Genomic DNA, 21,613 nt, shown 5'->3' with positions numbered 1-21,613 from the left:
AAGACCACCTATCATAAAGTTCAACGCGGTCATACTCCATATGCTTCGCTGATGGAAATTGAAATGATTCGCTCCCAGCCCAGTGACGGCATTGCTTGGAAACGTGAAATTCGGAGCAAGAGAAATGGACACTGCGTTTCCCGAATAGCAACATTCGTGTTGAAAGCACGTTTTCCTGGAAGGTCCATCCTCTGTCGTCCCAGTTACTCTCTGCGACATCATAGTCCATTGACCAAGGGTCCAGACAGTGTCCTGTCTCGCGGATGACTGGCTGGTCAACTGCAAACGAGCCTGTGATGCTGGGATGAAGTCGGGATTGAAAAGGTAGAGTCATCTTTGCTCGCTTCTGCAGAAACCCTTGCTGACAGCTGGCCGACCCTAACGCGCAGACAGTCACGTATGCATTGCGATAAATCTTGTCCATGATGGCGCACTGGATGGCCCAGTCGCTTCCAGCACCCTGAATGATACAGAGTGCGTCGACCCAGAGATATCTCAATCCAAGAGCTCTAGTGACCATTATGGATTCTTGGATTGAAATAGTGAGCTCTGAAAAATCAAAATTCTGAAGCCTTTGGGCCATGTTCGCCGTGGTCAGTTTTGCCTGAGCTAAGGCATCTTCTTTCTTTCCCCAACAGTAGCTCAGGGCCGCATATCTTCGGTCAAATGTTTCGGGTCCCTGCCATATTTCCCTTCTTGGAACGATTTTGAGAGCATCATTGGACACGTCTATGAGTTTGTCGGGGATGAAATGCTCTCGTGCCATGGGATGACAAACTTGTGTATGGTTTTCGCACAAGGAAAGCTTCTCTTCCATCCATTGAACGTATTCAGGATCCAGGTAAGAGATTGGGTCGCCAAGACTGAGCCATGAAGCAACGGGTTGTGCGCCTAGACTATCTACAAGGCCAGGACATTAGTCTTCCTGCTTTTTCAATCGAGTGTCATGTTCAATAGTTACCCGATGATGTGTTGGTGGGAATTACTCTGCTGGACGTGATTCGAAAATCAACGGAAAGACTTTTTATCAAATCTGTATAACTGGTCAATGTCTAATCATAAAAACTACGCCATTTCTTACTTTTGCTGTAGGAGTGAAAGTGGGCATTCATTACTAACGCCCGAAGCCCGCGTCTTGCAGCTCCAGGAGACAGGCCCCATGCGTAAGATAACGATGTCTTGACAAATCCTCTGATTTCATGCAACTCAAACATTCTGTCCGCACGAATCTCAGTGAGTGCTTCTTTAATCCAACGACAAATTGGACAATAGAAACTTTGCAGACGAGCATGGAGTTGTTCGAGCGATGGCCAACTGATTTCGAAATGCCAGTCAATCGGAATCTCGAAAGATTCACACTCGCTGTCAAAGTCAAGATACTGTGACCCATCTGCTGCTACTGTTCTATGACTGCCGAGTTGGTCGTCGTTGAGAGGGATCGCTTGGCAGTGACTGCAGAGAATCGACATTGGAAGGATCATGTCATACCGGTATTGGTCCATTTTGACAGGCAGTTTGGTCCAAATCTTTCATGGTGACGGAGGGCAAAGATAACTTTTGGCCTTTTGCTCCGAAGCACCAAATGTTTGGATGAGTCAGACGGGAACTGTGCAGTAATTGGTCGCGACGACCTGCCATGCTGACGCCCCCACCTCCTACGAACTTGAGTGGGCGACATGACCTGGTTCTGCCGAGTTTCGCATCGCAGCATATGGCAAACTAGTATGCTGTTATTCGACATCTCGAATTCTGTCCAGTCCACTGATACTTCCAGCTTAAATTTTGGCTGGAGATATTAAGAGCTGGCAGCTAATGCCTACAATTCATCATGCCCAATCTGGACCCCATCCTGCTCTGCCACTGGCAACTGACCATCCCAAGGCTGGATGTTGCCCTCGGAGATATCGACAATGAAACCTTCCACGCTTTTGGCGTCAATTTTGCCAATGTACGGGAAAATCTGTCCAGTTTGGGGGTTCTGAAGCGCCAATGCTTCAGATACGTCTCTTGGAAGTCCTAACCCTACTAGCATGTCGGGATACTCGCTAGAGTCCACAGTAACAAAGTTGAGGTACTCCTGAAAGTTTCTTGCGAGCTGTCTGATGTCGCTGGAATACTCTTCCCGTCGGTTGTGGTCAGAGGCGAAGAAGGATACAAGCGATTTGCCAGCCTGGTAGCAGTAAGAGCCCACTCAAACACACGTCTCGACTGTGAAAACTTACACTCAAGTGTTCCATCTCGTTCCTCCGCGTGAGCTGTGCCACGAGAGGCGTGGAGCACTGATGGATGAGCGACTGTAACGCATCAACTGCCGAAAGGTCGTTTGCATTGAACTGGAGGCTGTCGAGGTTGTTATGGCAGCTCACGCTAGACGATGTATCTGAACCTTGCACAACACCAAAGGAATATCGGTCATGGTAATGCTTTGCTAAATTGTCGAATCTCACTCGCAGACTGTCGTCGTTATTCGCCAGTCTGGCGACGAGAACAACATTGTCGCTTTTTGAGAAGTCACTTGCAGCATTTTGCGTGACATATGTGATTACTGGACGCGACAATCTCTTCACAAAAGCCGTGATACTGTCGGTATCCTTTAGCCATGAATCCCTCAGATTTCAAAATGGGACAAATACTCTTTAGTCCTGCGGGGCCCGCGGTATCTTTGCATGCTGCCGTCTTTAAGATACAGTCTGATGGCCGGGAAAGACGCTAGATCAGTCTCGTCGCAGAGAGAACGGTCGTGGAGACAGTCGACTGCGATGGCGTTGGGGTGTTCTTGATGGACCTCTGCCCATTGGGGTTCGAGGCTGTCGCTTGCAGCGCTGCAATACGAATCAGTACAAGCGTGTTCGGCGTCGTCTTCCTGACAATGGGAGACCATACCTTGAAGGCTAATGTAGATCAGAAAACGGTTTTCTGTAGCAGTTATCAAATCCAAGAGAAGAGCTCACCGCAACGACTGGGGCAGGTCAGAACTCATGTTTGGGGCCATATCAGGGATAATGTACTCACAAGCAACCAACGTGTCTTGGTTCCTCGTTAAGGCACTGCGAAACTCGTCCGCGGTCGCGAATTTCCAACAACGCACGAGTTGTGCAGCGCCTAGCACCAAACCGACTGTGTTCAAAAACATAATCAAATATTTGGATCCCGTGTCACCTAGTCAATGACTGAGAAGAGAATGAGAAACCAGACGACGTTGAAAAAGAGCTCGGGGGAGCTTTAGGTTCCAACACGTTCCGGGGGATTACCCCAGTGCTTTGGGGGCCGACGCCCCATGATCGCACCGTTTTCACCCCTTGAGCCACGAAGATCAGACAAGGAAGCCCCTGAACTAGCCTCCGACTTGCTCAGAGAGTTAAGCCACCAGCCTGTGAACGCCAGCCCCAAAACACATTGAGTTTCATCAGCTCCTGAATCGGATCCGTCATCCGACTTTAGCTGTTGGCTTGACTGATTGATAAAAGGGATATCGTGAGACTCCCACTCCCGAACACCATTTTCCATGTACTGATACGTCGAAGTGAGCGAAATGAGGTTCCTTACAGCAGCAAAAAGGTTGGCCCTCGTGGCAGCACTGGCAACCCCAGTTGTCGGACAAGATCAGAAGCCAATGACCAACTACCAATGCACTCACCCACCATATAAGATGCACATAGTCTCGAAATCGCCACTGGTCATTTACATTCCAGATTTCGTTACACCAGCCGAACGAAAACATCTTCTGGAGCTTGGGTGAGTGAACCGAGATATCTATTCCCATGCTTGCCTGCCACCCCGCTGACAGCCCATAGAAGCGAGACCTTCACCCACTCCGGCGTCATCGACGCAGCCGGCGGAAAGACAACCCATCAAGTCCGCACCTCGCAGAGCACAGCTTTATGGCGGGATGATGTCGTTCGCTGTATCGAGGACCGTGCCATCGCGTTCCAAGGCTACAGCATGCCCAAGAGTCACATTGAACCCCTGCAACTAGTCAAGTATGGGCAGGGCCAGCGGTATCACTTCCACACCGACTGGTTCACAGATCCCAAGCACACGACGGCATCTCAGGGGGGCAATAGGATATCGTCCTTCTTTGGATATGTCTCTGTTGTCAATGTGACGGGCGGGGGAACCAACTTCCCCATGTTAGATGCCCCTCACGACGAACGGTGGTGCGAGTTTATCGACTGCGACGAGCCTTGGGAGAATGGGGTGACGTTCCGTCCGGTGGAAGGCAATTTTGTGTACTGGGAGAATCTTTTGTGGGATGGCACTGGAGACCAGCGAAATCTGCACGCCGGGCTGCCTGTGACCAGTGGGCAGAAGGTTGGCATGAACATTTGGACGCGACAGGCGCCTCTTAGCAAGGAACTCCGAGGAGAAGAATAACCGCAACCTGGTGAATAATTTCCATACATGTATCCGTAATGGAAGGAACCAAAATGTCATTCGTCAGGTGGCGGAGCAGACTAGGATCATGTAAACAACCATCTCTAGTTTGAATAATGACTTGAACCTGGGGAGACCCCATTCCAAGCGGTATTTAACGGCGGCTTCGAGTTTTGCGCTTGCACTTGTATGAGGGTTTCCGTAATTGGTGTTTCAACGGACGTACAGCTTCTACCACATCATCTCATCGGGGATCAAGAAGGAGCGTCTGGCGCGTAGGTAGAAGACACTTTCTGTAGGAATTGTCCACAATGCCCCGGACAAAACTCTATCAACAAAACCGTAACATAACTGCATAACGTCCCAAGGGAGTCCAAGCGATGACAACGAGAGCAACATGATAACATGGAGGCCATGCGGTGCTGTTACCAAAACCAAAAGCGATCGCCGGCTTCAAGCGGAACAAGATTGGCCAACGTGCTGTATTTTAACACACAAGCTGCCTGGTGGCTCGAAACATTGTACCATGGCGGGAGAAGGAACAACCTATGAAGAAGTTGAGAGACGTATCAATAGACGTGGGACGGCATCGATGCGGGGTTCTGCAACCCGAGCCGCTGGGAAGATGAGATGAACCTGGCAGCTCAAAACGGGAAGTTTCATGCAGGCGCATCAAGTCAAGCTAGAAGTATTTTTCTGATGCGACGAGAGCGGCAGTTTGTAGCTTGTTCCCCTCAAACAGCCACAGACATGCAGCTTAAGTAGCTGATGACAGAGTGTTGCGGCCCATGGTGGATCGGCCGGATTCTGAAATGTAATGACGATAGTGGCAGCAGTACGCAAAGGAGCATTGAGTACGAGAGCGGATGAGCATTCTGAATGGCAACGAGTGGCGGGCTCGGGAGATGAGATAGGACCCGAGTATGATGGCAATGGGGCGGGTTAAAGTCAAATAAAGTGAGATATCCGCGAGGGAATTTCGGGATTGAAACGGATGAATCGGCGTCGAGATTGGGGTCGTAGCCAGGCCGGGTGGCTGCGACGGGACGGCGGTCGACCAGGATGCTGGGTGATGAAGCAGCCGCGGAACCCGACTCAGGCGATGGGGAAACGGGGCCATCTGCATCAAAGACAAGTCTGGTGGGCACATTTAAAAGGAGAGAAACGGACGACTGCTCACTGTCTCATCAGTATGGTGACTTGGCACAAGTCATGAAGGTGGGCTAGGAAGGTGGCTACGCGGTAACTAGTGCACATGAAAATGTGTCCGACAAGACTAGTCTGTGGTTGACATGCTCTTGGCTTGGGGATTGAAAGAAGAAGAGGTGCTCTGGACGTGGATAGCCAGAGATGGCAGAAGATGGCGGAATCCCGCAGCCGAGATCCAAAAATAGGGGGGGGGGGCGCCTTCCGCCCGGATTGATTCGCGTGGCAAGGCAGGCTGGCGCAGAGCAGCTGAATGTCAGCTGCCAGCTCATGAGGCGGCAGGCTGCGAAGCGACCAACTGATATGAACAACTTGTCAAGAGTCTGACTCTGGATTATGTACTGCGTATCCGTGATTACTTCTTTCCCAAGGTTTTGAGCGCGAATGAAGACTGGGGTTTAGAGTTGATTGAGACAGGCGCGATGAATCTGTGGCAATTTCGCGGGTGCAGCCAGGATGAGGACGGGCGCATTTTCAGGGGCACTGAAGGCAGTTTCCTTTTCAGCAGGTGCGAACTCACAGAGTGGCGTCATGGTGGAGCGACAGGGACTCACTGATGCACCTTCAAACCACCTAGTACTCAAGAGGTAAGTAACGAGGAACATGGTTGACTGCCTAGTACCTACCTATGTAAGCAAGATCATTCAAAGTACGTAGATGGGAGACTGGGAAAACGGCAGCAGCAGCAGCAGCAACAAGAAGCGAAACGAGAAAGAGAAAGCTAAAAAAAAAAAAAAAAAAAAAAAAAAAAAAAAAAAAAAAAGGTTGACTTGACTCGGGGACTTGTCGAGACTCTCTGTTTCTGGGCGCTTTGTAGCAGACATCCTTCCGTAGAGACCGTAGGTACGAATAGGCATGGGGGTTTCTCTCCTTTTGCCGTTTTCCATTTGCAGTGCAGTACAGCGTGATGTCGTTTGGCGCCGTTGGTCGGTCGGCTTGGCTTTCGGGAGGCTACAGATCAAAAGGAAGTTGGTGCGAGGATACGGCATGGAAACGCAAGGGGGGGCACAAAGGAGAGTCAAACGGCGCGGGCTTGGGTTGGGTTTGGTTGGGGCTACACGGCGTTGTGTAGCCGCTGGTGAAAGCAACGAACGCTACACCTGTCGCGAATGCACATGCTCGTCTTTTAGATTTTACGCAGTAGAGGGAGGGAGGGGTTCATCTGACAGACGGTGCAGTGGCGCGCTTCTCCTTCTGCATCAGTCCCATTCTCCGGTCTGTCAAGTTGAGGCGAATTGCCAGCCTAATGATATTTTCCCTTACTTTGGGGGCCTGCGTCGTGTCGTATTGGCAGATTGCACCGTACTTGTACACTTCCATCCATCGCGCCTGCCGTCTCGCCGTCTGTCCGTAATTAACCGAGCTCGCCTTACCGTCGCGAGCCAACCAAACGGCGCCAATCCAGCACAAGCACCGTCGCCCCTGTCGGTACGTGGGTACCTATGGATACCAGGCGAAGGTCACAGTGGTCCTTAGTGTTCTTTTTCCATCGGGGTGTGTGGTGTCCACATGCCCACAGTCCACAGTGCCTTTCCCGCCCTGCTCATGTTAAGGGGCTATATTCAGCACCCCCCAGTCGCTTCTTCAGCACCTAGTTAAACCCCTTTTAGCAGTTTATAAACGTTATAGCTATAGAAAGTACCTACTACCTTATAGCTACTTAAACTATCTTTATACTAGATATTTTATATAATAGCTATATAAATTAAAGTAAGTTACTTAGAACGTATAAATATATTATTTATTAATAACTTAACTTACTATATATCTCTCTAATACTAAAGTATTAATATCCTCACTAAATTTATCTATTTTTTTATTATTACTATATTCTTAGTATGAAATTAACTAATTTTACCTTTAATAAGTTTATTAAAAAGGTCTATTAGTATTAGAAGCCCCTTAAGTATAATATAATTAGAAGTAAATTATAATTAATAGTATATAGTGTTAAATATTAGTAGGATCTAAACTATAAGTATAGAAGCTACCTTAAGAAGTTTATAATAACTTCTAGAGATTTAATAACTAATAAAATAAGTTATTAATAGTCTATATAATTATTATAAACTTTAGAGGGATAAGCTACCTCTATAGTTAATAATTAATATAACTACTTACTTATTACTAATAAGTTAAAGCTATATAGTTAAGCGTTTTAAGCGATAGTATATAAAGTAGTAAGTAGTAAGGAGGTAATATAAGTATATATTAAAGACCTCTTAAAGTTAAGTAAATTAATAGTATATAATATTACTATATAGATAAATAAAGAGGTAGGTATTAATTATATCTATATAATTAATATATATAATATTTAATATTAACTATATTATAAAAAATATAACTCTCTTTTAACTACTTAGATATTTATATATAAACTAAAATAAAGTATAAACGTTAAATATCTAAGCTTCTATTATAATGCTAACTTAGGTAGGATTAATATAGTTTTTTAGATATATTCTTAGTGCTTTAAGTAGTAATAGTAGAATCTAAAATTATTGTTAATAGATACTATATATAAGGTTAGTTATAAAGTTAAAAAAAAGATAAGTAAAACTAACTAATAATAAGTAAATTACTTTAATATACTACTTTTTAAGATTAATAGTCTTACTATAGTGCACTTAACTTTTAATACTACTTTCTACTTTATTTTAAGCAAAAATACTACTATATATAAATAGGTTCTTAAGCAGCTTAGAGATATAATTATAGCTAAAAAAATCATAGTTCTAAAAGTAATAATAACTAATTTTAATAAAACACTTAAAAAGGCTACTAGAGTTATATTTATAAATATATAGTAGTAGATCTATATTTAGTATATACTAAAAAATATAGTATTAAATATAAAAAATAAGTAGGATAAAATATTAGAGAGAGATAATAATAACTAAGCTGAAAACTAGCCTTCTACTAGGTCTAAAAATACTAATAATCCTAATATACCCTATATTAGGAATACTTTTAATTCGCCTAATTTAACTATAAATAGGGCTAAAGAAACTTCAGTTAATCTTACTAACTAGGATTTTAAGGCTAATATTATAGAAGATCTTATTAACTTAGAGGCTAGCTATAAAGTATAAAATTTAATACTAACTACTAACTTCTTACTACTTAATAATAATAATACTAGTAATATTAACTTTATAACTATAGTATTAAACTTAGTTATTTTATTAACTATTAATTCTAATAAAATTAAGTAATTACTAGATAGGGTTTTATAAGTATAGAAGTTATATATTTATATACTAACTAAGGTGCTATTTTAAAAGCGCTAGAAAAACCTTAAAAAAGCTTTTAAAGTAACTTAGCTTTAAATTATTAACTACTTCACTACTACTTACCTTCTATTTTACTTTTAGTTTGCTAATTTTACTATTAGAGAGTATTATAACTATAGCTTTAAAGTAATATTATATATAAAGTCTATTTATGTTAAGTTAAAGTTATATTTATATAACTACCTTATTAATCTCTATAGTTTCTACTTTATAATCGCTAAGATAATTAAAACTAAAAAGTAAGTATTATATAATTATATTAATAAGGAGAAGTTCCTATTTAAGAACGTTTATAATAAGATACTTATATTATATTAGTTAATCTAAGCTATTTTATTTAAAATACTTAATATAGTATATTAATAATATAAAGTAGCTTATAATATCTAAATTAATAAATTATAATTAAAAAAGCTAAGTTCCTATATAAGCTCTTTTTTACGTTAGTAAGGCTTACTTTATTACTATAATATTCTTAATTACTTTAAGTTAGTAGATAATAAATACTACTTTATATAAGAAGCTATAAACTATTATTAATAGCTTAACTAAACCTTAATATATATTTTTTTCTTCTATTTTACTAAATATACCTCTAATTAATATTTCACAGCTAGAGATTATAGTACTTAGAATAGTAATAAAAGAGCCTAACCTTAATATTATCCTCTAAAAAAGGAACTACTAGTAAAATATTATATTAATTAATAATAATAACACCTTTATAGATAACATACTATAATATTAATTAACTATACTAATACTCTTCCCTTATACTAACTATAATATATCTATTAAAAGAGATCCCTCTATATTTAAAGTAGCCTAAGTTAATATATTTATTATACTACTACTACTACTAATATAGCTACTAAAAAAAAAGAAGAAGTTAGCTATTAAAAAGTAAACTAAAAAATAGGAGGAGAAGATATAAATATTAGTTAGCTAGTAGTTCTATTAAATAAGCTAATAATTAGCTTAAACTTTATAAAATTTTACTTTAAACTAGCTACTACTACTTCTACTATTATTACTAACTTTAATACTAACTCTTTTTAGCTAAAATTAGCCTTAATAGTACTTATAGACCTTCTTACTACCTCTATAAGTATACTTTAAAACTTTACTACTCTTAAATTAGTAGTAATTTAAGTAGTTTTTAAGTTAGCTAAAGTAGTAATATAAATATAAATAGTATAAGTAGTATAAGTAGTATAAGTAACCTTAGCGTTAGATTAATATATTAATATATAAATTTTCACTCTATATCTTATAAAACTATATATCACTATATATAATAAATTTTTTAGTAGCTAATAAGGTTAGAGATTCACTCCGCTATATATAGTATAGCACTAACATAATAACTTACTAAAAGGGGTTTAACTAGGTGCTAAAGAAGCAACTAGGGTGCTGAATATAGCCCCTCCTCGTGTTAGCAGTTTTAGGTCGCCAAGCTTCTCTGTGGCTTGCCCATTGGCCCATCCCGAGCATGGCTCTTTCCCTCCTTGATGCCAAGCGAGAGAAAACCGCATAGGAAGTGCAGGTACTTGAGAGCGTCCCCACTTAAAAGTTAACATTGAATTCAAAGTTTCCCAAGCTCCTGTACCTCCAACACTGTGAGCATTCGTGGTGGGGGTCTCACTCTCACGAGAGCCAGAGAGGCCTTGAGGCCTACATAGTATAGTAACGTCCGTGTATCAACCACAGAGCATCGACATCGTCAATTCTTGGCCCCCGGTCCCTGCCTGTTCCCATCAATGCGCGAGCCTGCCTCAACGCGTCAATGTGAAGCTGGATACCTACTTAGGTCCGTTTCGAAGGCAACCCCGAACGGACAGCGGGACCGAAGCATCCAGTACGGTGATATACCTGGGTAGGCAGCTGAAGCTAAACACTAAACCAAAGTATCCTGCCGTTTGGCCCGTCCACTCCCCCTTCTCAAGTTCTCCCTCTACATAGTACACTCTACACATGCAGTGATAGCTCCCCACGCCATCCAAAACTCCAGGTCCCGCCGCCCCGGTCCTTTTTATTCTAGCGCAGGCCTTGGCTTTGGTGGCTCTTTTTTCATCTCCAAGAGGCTGCCTGCCGTGCCTGCCTACCTGCCATCCAAACCGCCTCAGTTCCTGCGTGTCATCCTCTTTTTCTCTTCCTTCGCTTCCGCCTCTTCGTCACTTTGGCTGGATACCCTCTTCCTTGCTCACTCTCTCCCTCGCAAGCAAGGTTGGTTCAGCTCCAATCAATCCACTTGCGACGGCCCGTTTCCTCCTCCACGCATCTCGAGCTCGGCCGCACTCCTTGTCCGGGGCACCCTATCTTCTTCTTGTCTCCGTCATCCATCCGTCCTCTCTTTTGGCTTTGCTGTTCTTTTTGCCCTCGACGTCCCTCGAACTTTCTCTTCCTCCTCTCCAACGTCTCTCTCCGATTGCGATCGCGCGCGCCACGAGTACGACCCGATACCTCACGCTCGCTGTCCGGCGCCATACATAGTACCCGCCGCGATACCTCCTGTCTCACGCAGCGCTTCCCGCGACCGACCGATCGACTTGCACCACCGACCTCCGTTGTGCCCGTCGTTCCCGTCGGTACACCGTCCTAGACCCTGGGCGATACAGACAGATCATGGGCTTGACCCAAAGACGGCATGACGGTTTTGTAAATCCCATACTCGCTTCCAAAATGTTATCCCGCCGTGCCCTCACCGTCCTGGCGCTCGTCACCGTCACCGCCGTCGTCTTCCTCATTTCCTCGCGGAGACTCGGCGCCGACTGGGCCATCGAGGGTCCCAACTACCATCCATTCCAACAAGGCCATGGCCCGCCTCCTCCGCCAGGTCCGCCAGGAAGTTCACCAAGCGCCGGTCCCGGAGGGCGTCCTCCCCCACCCGGCCCGCCGCCTCCCGGAGGCAAGCCCGACAAGCCCAGCGCCGAAGATGACCGCCAAGCGCAGCACAACGTGACGAACCAAGACATCCCTTACCGTCCTCACGATCCCATTTGCGACACCTTCCCCGACACGAGCAACATTCTCGTCATCATGAAGACGGGCGCCACCGAGTCCTTCGACAAGGTCCCGACCCAGCTCATGACAATGCTCAAGTGCTTGCCCGAGTTCTTCATCTTCTCCGACCTCGATCAGACCATCGCCAACTACCACATCCGTGACAGTCTCGACAGCGTCCTGCCAGAGGCCATGGACGGCAACAAGGACTTTGACCTCTACCGCCGCCAGAAGGCCTGCCAAGCCGACCAGCAGAGCTGCAACAAGCTTGCCGTGTCCAAGGATGAGGGATGGAACCTCGACAAGTACAAGAACGTCCACATCGCCGAGAAGACATATCACATGCGCCCCAACTACGACTGGTACGTCTACATCGACGCCGACACCTACGTCCTGTGGCCCACGCTTGTTCAGTGGCTTAAGAAGCTCAACCCAAAGAACAAGCACTATCTCGGCAGTGTGACTATGATTCGCAACTTCATCTTTGGCCACGGTGGCTCCGGCTACATCATCTCTCAGGCTGCCCATCGCGACATGATTGCTGGCAAGGAAAAGGTCGGAAACCAGTGGGACGTCCGCGCCAGTAAGGAGTGCTGTGGTGACTACATCTTCGCCCTCGCCATGAAGGAAAACGCGGACGTGGACGTTCATAATGTGGTAAGTATTGACTTCCCGGTTTCAAGCGCGCGCGCAACCTTCTAACCCGTCGCAGTGGCCCACGATCAACGGCGAGAAGCCCTTCACGCTCCCCTACGGACCGACGCACTGGTGCCACCCCATCGTCACAATGCACCACATGAACGCCGAGGAGATTTCGACCTTTTGGGAATTCGAACACGAGCGCTACGCCGACCCAAGCCTGCCGAGTCCGCCCCCTGTCATGCGCATCAAGGACATTTACCACCGATTCTTCGCCCCGAAGATGATCCCCGAGCGCGCCGATTGGGACAACCTCGCCGACGATCGATTCTACCTCGACCAGGCAGCCAACAAGCACGACGATACACAGCTTAGCCGTGCCAAGCTGGACGACCTGTCGCCCGAAGAGAAGGAAGCGCACAAGTCCTTTGGCCAATGCCGCAAGGCATGCGAAGCCGACCAGAACTGCTTCTCCTTCCAGTACAGGGACGGCGTCTGCGGCTTCAGCTGGGCCTTCAAGCTTGGCCACCCTGTCCGGAAAGAATCCCAGGAGGAGAAGCGCCGCATGTCCGGCTGGGACGTTCGCAAGATCAACTCCTGGATCGAGAAGCAAGGCGAGTGCGGACCCGTCAAGTGGCCCGATGTCTGAGAGATCAAAACTCGACGAACGAGACGTACGCCGATTGTCGCCGGAGATCATCCGTGAGGTTCGACGACGATGGGTTAAGATTGGCAGATTCGAGAGACGACTGCGAAGTTACGACTGCCATCCAAGGCTTGAGACGTGACGTATGTTTCACGTGGGTCCCTATACCATGTCTCAGGGCGCCAATGTCTTGGATACACCAAAGCGGACTGTCTTGGAAACGGCAGGGGGAAAGAAAACGGTTTCTTCCCCAATTCTGAATTTCCCTGGTCTCGCATTACGGTTTCCGTCAAAGAAACCGATCGACGACGAAAAAAAAAGCCACCCGGCTCGGCATATAGAATTTCCCAGCCCAAGCGTGTGTGTATGTGTGTTTTATTTTCTGTATGTACAACTATTACGAAGACGGCGGCAAGAGTTCTTGGAAATGCTCTGGCGTTCACATTGGAAAGACTTTTGTTTTTATTGGAGACGGTGTCTTTGGCTAGCAGACTGGAGCAGGGAAGGGGCCGGGTTCGTTCAGCTGGGCGCCAGACGCCGATGCTCCTGATAGAAAAGCTCTTTTGGGTACCGATTTACTATCTTACGTACATATATTCCGATTCGCATATCATATCCTCATTCTACCATGTCCTTCCTTTCTGCGTGCGTGCTGCCTGTCGTTCGACTTGACGTGTGAGCTCTCCCTGCTGACCGGCAAAGAGCGAAGGTTTCAGATGGCAACCGGCGACTTTCTTGACTCAGGCCTTGAGACACTAGACAAGGCGGCCGCGGCCGAGATGGTACAACCTTGCACACGACTCTCTGCTCGCCCGCTGTCGACTCTGGAACGACGGTTCATCCGGCATTCTGTGTGCTATTTCTGGCTTCCGCTGACTGGAATGCTGATCACTAGGAAAGAAGTTGCGGGGGTTTGATGCGGCACTGATTCAATCTGAGAAAGAATGACGACGGAACGAACGCAATCATGGTGGTGATCATAACATCATGAATTATCTATTCCTTGTTTTGCTTTTTTCTTCCTGTCTTCATCCCTGTAATATTTGGCCTTATTTGCTCATCAACTCTGCGCCGCTGCGAATGACGCCGACCACGGCACCCGTCTGCACGGCTTCGCTGCCTCCACCCGCAACGCGGTGCTCAATGTCCGCCAGCCCGTCAAGCCACTTGATCATCACCTCTGGCTTGACCTCCAACGTGGCCAGCTGCTCCGAAACCGCCGTGATAATGTCCGCCAGCGCCAGGCCCCGCGACACCTTGAGCGAGTTGATGGTCGTCAAACAAGTAGTCACGTCGGTTGTGCTCAGGAGGGTGTCGAGGATCTCTTGGATGGCATCGGGCTGCGGGGCGGCGATGCAGTTGTATATCGTCTCGGTCGTGATTGTCTCTCTGACGATCTCGCTGTCGGGGACCTTGGGCTCGTCCTTGGTCCGGAGTGGCGTACCTTGACATGTTAGCTTGCGAAAGATACGGCTGCCCGCTACTGCTTACTTGATGCATGGCAGGCCTGAAGCACGTTCAGCGCCCGTCTCATGTCTCCCTTGCTCAGCTTCACCAGCGCCTCTGTCGCCTCGGACATGATCTTGACGTGCTCCTCCTCAATGACCTTGTCCACCAGCACCCTGATATCCCGCTCCTTCAGCGGGCTGAACCTGAACCGCGTGCATCGCGACAGCAGCGCGGGCGACAGCTTGTGGGAGTAGTTTGCGATGATGCAGAACCGAGTGTTGACCGTGTACTTTTCCATGATGCGGCGAAGAGCCATCTGGGCCGTGTTGGTCATGGCGTCGGCTTCATCGAGGATGATGAGCTTGTACGACGCCATGCCACCGGCCTTGGCGGCGGGGCCGAGGGTGAAGATCTGCTTTGTCGAGGCAAAAGTTTTGATCTGCTCGCGCACGACGTCGATACCACGGTCGTCGGATGCGTTGAGCTCGAGGACCATCTGGCGCATGTTCTCGGCGCCGTAGATGCGTCGGGCGAGGGCGAGGATCGTGGAGGTCTTGCCCGTTCCCGGGGGCCCGTAGAGGAGGAGGTGGGGGAGGCGGTTGGAGTCCACAAACTTGTTGATCGTGGCGAGAATGTCTTGGTGGCCCGAGACGTCGTTCAGGTTGACCGGACGGTACTTTTCGACCCAAGGCAAGCTGTCTTCGGCTTCGACGGGGAGGTTGGCGGCGCTGCGTTTGCCCTGCTTGGCGTCGGACGAGAAGGTGATGTCTTTGGACGCCGGAGCGTCGACGTCCATTTCATCTTCGTAGTCGGACATGGCGACAATTTGAGAGGGAAGATGGTCAATTTGGAGGTCCGGGGGTGTCGAGCGAGTACAGCAAAGGAGACCACCGTACCTACGGACGTAGCTGGGCGATTTGGTGCGTGATGCAATTGAAGCGTGAGACGCGTTGCGACGCGTTAGGGAATTGGCGCGCACGTGACCACTTAAAGTGCTGGTCCCACCTACCACGACCGTGCGCGCGCTTGAGTAAACACCGTACTATTCGCACTGCCATGGGCACTTTGCACAGCATCATGTCACCTCAAGCGCAATTTCAGCCGCCCAAGGCATACTTCACATCATTGTCCACCCGTGGAATCGTTCATCGGCGTTCCAAGTGTGCAACTCTTCCTTCATTATATCTCAAGACTTTAGGACAAAACACTGGTGTCAAATGTGTGGACAGATGGAACTACGTGCTTTCTGGCATGTTGAAGCTCTTCCGCTTACCTAAACTTCCGCATGTTCGAAACCTGTGGGGTGCCGTGGTTGAGTTGGAAGACATGCTAGTGCTATATCATGAGTAGCGGTCTTACCGGCGGTAATTCGATAGTCGTTCATCAGAGAGCTCACAGTTCCACGTCGTAATCCTCATTACGTAAACGATGTATGAACATCGGAGAGACAATGCCACGGGACGTTTACGAGTTCCCCCACTTTGAGGTATGGATGCCATTGCTTCACCCTTTCAAGAATCTCACCTCATACCCCATCCTGTAGGATTGAAGCTCGGCACCAGCGGACAGGTGCAGCTTCCTTTTTCGCAATGCTCGTATCCTCAACACTCAATTGAATAGTTCGGTTGAACGCGGACCGAGTAAGAGCCGTTCATAGCTTGCTTGTAGTTGGGGGGACCTAGGCCAAGGTGTCACGATGTCACATCCGCCACAAAGTTACCACTCAAGGCCCGTTGAACCCTGTAAAACCAAGGCTTTGGTCCCTCAATTTTGTAAATGGCGGAGTCGGGCTCGGCCTCGCAGAACCCCTGGCCGACGGGACACCAGATATTCAAAGGGAAAAAAGTTTATGTCAACTCCCGCCCATCCTCCCACCGCCTTTCATCTCATTTCTCCCACCCGAACCGTCTCACTGCTTATACACAGTTCGCTCGCACCTCGAAAACCGAGGGTCTTACTCGTCAACTCCTCGTCCCATCTCATTCTTGCTTTCCACGCCATCCGCGGTAACCTCAGATTACAATGGCCACTCCCGTAGTAGAGGCTGCCCGGATTCAGGACGCGCCCGCGCTCGCCGAATTATTCTTCAAGTCTTTCAATGACGAGTTTTTCCAGACCCTGTTTCCTCAAAATGAGTTTGGACGAGACTACATGACCAAGGCGTATGAGATGTTCATGCGTTCCAAAGAGAACCATAGCCAAGAGGGTCAAGTCTACGTGATAAGAAACGATGAAGGTACGCGGATCTACGGGATATCCACTTGCCCCATCTCCGAATCCCGCTCCCGCTCCCGCTTCCTTCCCGCAACCCACCCCGCAAACGCGGGAGACTGGGGATGCCGAGTGCCCGCCAACAGGTACATCTCCAAAGACTGACAGTAGTCCGTCACAGGTGAAGTCGTCGCATCGTCCCTTGTGTGGATTATCCGTCCCGAGGACAACGGAACCTGGTCCTGGCGGAAGCGCTGGCCTGCCGCGAATGCAGGCCAGAAGGATGAGCTTCTCGATCAATTCTTCACCGACATGGCCCTTCAACATGACCAGAACATGGGAAAAGACGCACACGTCTGTAAGTTGATGAAACTCACCCCACACCTCACCCCACACATTCAGTTCAAACAGGGTATGAATGCTAATGACAAGGACCGGTAGACTTTGAATTGATCATGACGGACCCTGCTCACAAGCGGAGAGGTTATGCTCTCGCACTCCTCCAACACGCCTCCGAAATTGCGGATCAGCTGGGTTATCGGATGTACCTCGACTCCGACCAGGATGTCGTGCCGCTCTACGAACGCGTCGGGTATGTTGTTCGCGGCAGTGCGGGCAAGGCCTCACTCATGGTTCCTATGGTGAGACCAGCGAAAGTACAAGTTTCTGCACGAGCATAGATCGACTCCGGAATCCGCGTGGCTGTTTTCCGTAAACCATTCTGTTCTGAGCTATGTACCAAAGTGCCCGGCGTGTAGCTCCCCACCCGGAGGGTACGTTCTGTGGCTAGTATACATCAGACGGAAGCCCAAACGGACTTCGATTTCATTCGCTCGCTATCGCTCCAATGCTTCGCTTTTCTCTTTGGACTTTTCATCTCAAGTCTACATTTTTCATCGCCTCCTTCTCGTTTCCATACGGAGGCGAGGCACCCCAGTACTGCTGGACTCGCTGATCCGGCCGGGAGTTGTTATACCCCTGGCCCGTCTCCATTGAAGAGTACATGGACGGCCTCATAGGGCGTCGGGGAGTCCTCCCGTCATCCATCTGAACATAGAAGTCCGTAATGTCCGGATACATCGTGGGCTCACGCTCAGGACGTGGAGGCGGTGGTCGGAAGGCGTCGATGAGTGTTTGCCGCCTAGTGATTCTCCTGGGTCTCTCCGGGAGAGGCGTCTGTCCTGGACGTGACCCATTCTCCGAGTCGCCGCCAGCCACCACGGTGGCATCATCCGAAGAGCCGTCTTTAAGGTCCTTCTTCTCGTCCTCCTCCTTCTTGGCTGCAAAGAAAATTGCGAACACCATCTCCATGTCTTCCGGGCCCTTCCTCTCGCGCATGATTTGATGTGGAACATCAAGATCATCGATGAGGCGCTCGATCTCTTCAACAGAGTAGTTGCCCTTGTCTCTGTCGCCGGAATAGTCTCCTGGTCCACTGGCACCGTTCGGAACATGAAATCGTAGGTCAACTCTGCCGAATGCATATACAGCCACAACAAGCAGCTCGAATAAGAAGCCCGTCGTGTAGAAGACCGCCTTGCCATAGATGACACTGTCCGTTCCAGGCGGCTCCTTGTTAACCAAAGCATAAACACGAATGGCATGTCCAGCCATCAGGAGAAATGAGCCAAAGAAAAGCAATGCGACCTTGACACGCATCGATCCTGTACCAAACTTTTCCGGTTCGGGTCCCGGGATACAAAGACATCCTGCTACCACAATCACCGGAAAGGCGGCAAGGAACATGTTGTATCCAGACCCGAACTTGATCAGATCATCTGTCGCTTCAAGCCGATCAAGATTGCCAACGCTAAAGAAGCTGATGATCAAGTTGACGCCATTGAATAGGATGAAGACTGGGACAGAAAATAGCAACAGTAGGAACGTCTGGCTAGCTGCAGTACACCATCCCGCTTTTGGGTGTATGGAACGGAGCAGGCGCTGGGCAAAAAAGATGTTTACTGCAAAGAGCAGCGCAGCACTAACATTTTGTTAGTCATATTCTCACTCATCTCAGTGACAAAGTGAGTACTCACCCGCCGTTCTCGGTGATCAGCGCCACAAGAATGACACCACGTGTTGTGACAATTGACCATGTAATTCGAAAAATACAGGTCACAGTCCGGAGCATACAAAAATCGAAAATGATATCCGAGATCAAAAACTTATGTCCTCGCTTCGCGTTAGCTCTGTAGATGCTGATATGGACATATGCCCCTAGCATGAACAGAAGCATGAACATGATTGTGACAGGGAGGTCAAGATTCTTTGTTGGTACGCCACCCGGGAAAGCTCCGTTGGCTGGATCAGGAGGTCCCATTGGAGGACCTCCAGAAGGCGGGCCAGCCTGAGCCTGCGGATTCGGCGGCGGCCCTCCACCTCTTCCTGAACCAGGGCTGCTCATGACGGGAGCGAGCACCGGAGGTGGGGGGGTTTGGTTTATTAGGGTAGTCGCTGGAGGCGAGGATGACTCTTGAGCAGGAGGAGGGACAAGTCCAAGCGCCGGAGGAGGTTGAGGTACTGGTGATGCAGCTGCGAGCTGAGGAGTTGTCTTTGGAGTTACTGAGGACTGTGACAAAAGAATAGGCGCTGCTATTGAATCGGGATTGGCGGCAAGAGGGACTGCATTAGGAGGTCGAGGAGGTGATGGTGGCTCTTTTGGGGGCGGCGGTGGTACTGGAGGAGGAGGAGGAGGAGGCGGAGGTTGTTGTGTTTGTGTGACAGTTACGATGGCGGGCGGAAGTGTCTTTACCGTCGTATAGATGATGTAGTTTGTTTCAACGATGACTTGCGGAGGTTGGTTCTGCACAGCAGGTAACGGTGCACCATTAGGGCTAGAACCAGCTACTGTTGCTACGGCCGGCGCGACGAAGGCTCTCGAGGTTGCTGGTGAAAGTGCAGCTGGAATCAATGCAGGTCTGGATGTCGATGCGTCTGCTGGTCTTGCACCTTGCTGAGCAAGATTAAACCCTTGTGCGAGGAAAGGGGACACAGCAGATAATAACTCGGCAATGCCAGCCATGGTTGCGTGTAATACGAGACGTTCCCGTCCGTAGTTCCCGTTCGGTTGCCTGAATCAGGGATGCGGAAGAACGGCTGGGTTGTGGAGACAGTCGGAGTTGGGATCGATGGGAAAGGAAGGAGGATTGCAGAAGCAAAACAAGAACGGATAGGCAGGGTCTCAGGTGAGAGAATATGGAACCCAGTGTCTATGTGCCGGTATGCGTGTTCCTAATGGTCGATGGTAAATGAACCCGGTGCTGCATGGCGCCTCATCTGTGATGACGAAGTGAATGCACCAAAGCAGTAAGCGGGTCCTCCTCGTAGTAGTAGACAGGTCCAGCTGAAAGGGCTCAAAAGGAGGTAGGTAGTGATGGAAGAGAATTCGGTCGACCGGACTGGCAAAAGTGCGATGGGTATACCGGAATGGGTAGAGTAGTCGTGGGGCTGAAGCCAGGCGAATACGGATCGTTGTAGGGCTGTTGAGGCTGTAAGGCTATGACGACAGCACGTATGTCGTAAATGGGACCTGTATTTGCTTGATCTGAGTTGATTGACTGGCAATTTTCTCAGCGTGCTCGCTTGTGGAAGCAATAAATCGTTACTGGTGAGGCTTTGGATTGGAGTCGTTTCGTTAGCTAGTGGTGCTCTTGTTCGTTTTCTTTTTTGTCCAAAACTGCAAAAATGAAGACTGGCTCAAAGTGCCAGTGACACCCTTATTAGAGCCATTTCGATCCCATCTCATCAGCCTTTTGGCGCTCCATCCTTCTCCCTCTTCTCTTCATCCCACCCTCTCGCAGACCCATCGATGCCACTCAAGTACGACGATGGAACAGCGCCTCAGCGGCGGGCCGGTATTAGGAGTAGAAGTTGACTCTAGACTTTCCGCCGAGTTTCCCACTGAGGCAGGTCGAAGCAGGAGGTTCGGCGCCAAACCGTTTCAGGAGCCGTTGGGGAACGTCGAACCATTTCCACTTCGGGAGCAGAGGCGCGGGCTCCAGCCTCTTCTAATCGCAACGACTTGCCACCAAAGGGGCAATCAGCTCAAAAGCTCACTTTTCATCCCGTCTTTGCTGAACTGTCGTGTGCCTGTCCTGCCTGTCGCCGGGCTGTCTCTGCATGTGTCCAGGCTGTCTGGGGCGTCTGTTCGCACCCATGGAGGTTGCGAGCCAATGCGACCCATTCTGACGGGACTGTCAGCCTGATGCGGTAAGTTACTGTCATTTTGACTCGAGTCCACAACGGTCGTCTCCCCTATTGTCAAAAGAGTCTCGGATAGTGCGAGGAATGCGAGCCCGATCATTGCGGCTGTTGCGGCTGATGTCCTGTCTACGGCCCGTCTTCTTGGGTACGATCTATCTTCCGTTCCACCGTGTGGCTCCTCTCTGGTGGCTCCCGATTCTCCCCATCATCCACCTGTTGTGGTAATCGTAAGCAGATAGCCAGTGTTTCGATCCATTTAGACGCCCGACGTGCAATGCGATTCGCCTTTCAGAGAGCCAGCAGCTCCACGATCTAAGCAGGGAATGGACTCAAAGCTATGAGCTTCGCCTACACCCTCCAGAAACCATCACGCAAGGTGTGTTGATTGATAGGGAGAAAAACTACTGAAGCAGGAGCCAATCTTGCAGAAACGTCTTGCCATGTTGTCCGAGCTCTCTGGGGCCAATTGCGTAATGTGCATCTACTGCAGGCACGAACGCTGCCCTGCATACTTGTCAAGGACTAGCGATGATCCCGAAGCCATGAGTGATGAATCGAATCCCGCTGTCTGAGACTTTTCAAAGGC

The 21,613-nt window shown here is 48.5% G+C and overlaps 6 protein-coding genes across 6 annotated transcripts; 3 read left to right on the top strand and 3 right to left on the bottom strand.

The window, feature by feature from the left end:
- Window positions 1-1,816: 1,816 nt before the first annotated feature.
- On the bottom strand, window positions 1,817-2,980 carry pdiA-0 (Protein disulfide-isomerase; the record flags this gene model as incomplete). The annotated part of the gene is made up of 4 exons (XM_036635802.1): window positions 1,817-2,170; window positions 2,223-2,580; window positions 2,634-2,822; window positions 2,952-2,980. 4 exons carry the CDS (start codon window positions 2,978-2,980, stop codon window positions 1,817-1,819), a joined length of 930 nt encoding a protein of 309 aa, XP_036500721.1.
- Window positions 2,981-3,649: 669 nt separating this feature from the next.
- On the top strand, window positions 3,650-4,374 carry P4H10 (putative prolyl 4-hydroxylase 10; the record flags this gene model as incomplete). Its single annotated transcript, XM_036635801.1, has 2 exons — window positions 3,650-3,735; window positions 3,795-4,374. 2 exons carry the CDS (start codon window positions 3,650-3,652, stop codon window positions 4,372-4,374), a joined length of 666 nt encoding a protein of 221 aa, XP_036500722.1.
- Window positions 4,375-11,558: 7,184 nt separating this feature from the next.
- Window positions 11,559-13,167, top strand: CGCS363_v003951 (uncharacterized protein; the record flags this gene model as incomplete). Its single annotated transcript, XM_036635800.1, has 2 exons — window positions 11,559-12,536; window positions 12,592-13,167. The coding sequence occupies 2 exons, from the start codon at window positions 11,559-11,561 to the stop codon at window positions 13,165-13,167; spliced, it is 1,554 nt and encodes a 517-aa protein (XP_036500719.1).
- Window positions 13,168-14,213: 1,046 nt separating this feature from the next.
- Window positions 14,214-15,430, bottom strand: RFC3 (Replication factor C subunit 3; the record flags this gene model as incomplete). Its single annotated transcript, XM_036635799.1, has 2 exons — window positions 14,214-14,608; window positions 14,656-15,430. The coding sequence occupies 2 exons, from the start codon at window positions 15,428-15,430 to the stop codon at window positions 14,214-14,216; spliced, it is 1,170 nt and encodes a 389-aa protein (XP_036500720.1).
- Window positions 15,431-16,635: 1,205 nt separating this feature from the next.
- CGCS363_v003949 (uncharacterized protein) lies at window positions 16,636-17,504 on the top strand (the record flags this gene model as incomplete). Its single annotated transcript, XM_036635798.1, has 3 exons — window positions 16,636-16,849; window positions 17,006-17,182; window positions 17,266-17,504. The coding sequence occupies 3 exons, from the start codon at window positions 16,636-16,638 to the stop codon at window positions 17,502-17,504; spliced, it is 630 nt and encodes a 209-aa protein (XP_036499796.1).
- Window positions 17,505-17,697: 193 nt separating this feature from the next.
- Window positions 17,698-19,846, bottom strand: CGCS363_v003948 (uncharacterized protein; the record flags this gene model as incomplete). The annotated part of the gene is made up of 2 exons (XM_036635797.1): window positions 17,698-18,805; window positions 18,861-19,846. 2 exons carry the CDS (start codon window positions 19,844-19,846, stop codon window positions 17,698-17,700), a joined length of 2,094 nt encoding a protein of 697 aa, XP_036499750.1.
- Between the last annotated feature and the right edge of the window lie 1,767 nt (window positions 19,847-21,613).

The sequence above is a fragment of the Colletotrichum siamense genome (assembly GCF_013390195.1).
Source record: "Colletotrichum siamense strain Cg363 chromosome Unknown KSG_Cg363_contig02, whole genome shotgun sequence".
In the NCBI taxonomy this organism is placed as follows: Eukaryota; Fungi; Ascomycota; class Sordariomycetes; order Glomerellales; family Glomerellaceae; genus Colletotrichum; species Colletotrichum siamense.
The sequence above is the reverse complement of the archived record's forward strand: the minus strand, read 5'-3'. Positions and strand labels throughout refer to the sequence as shown.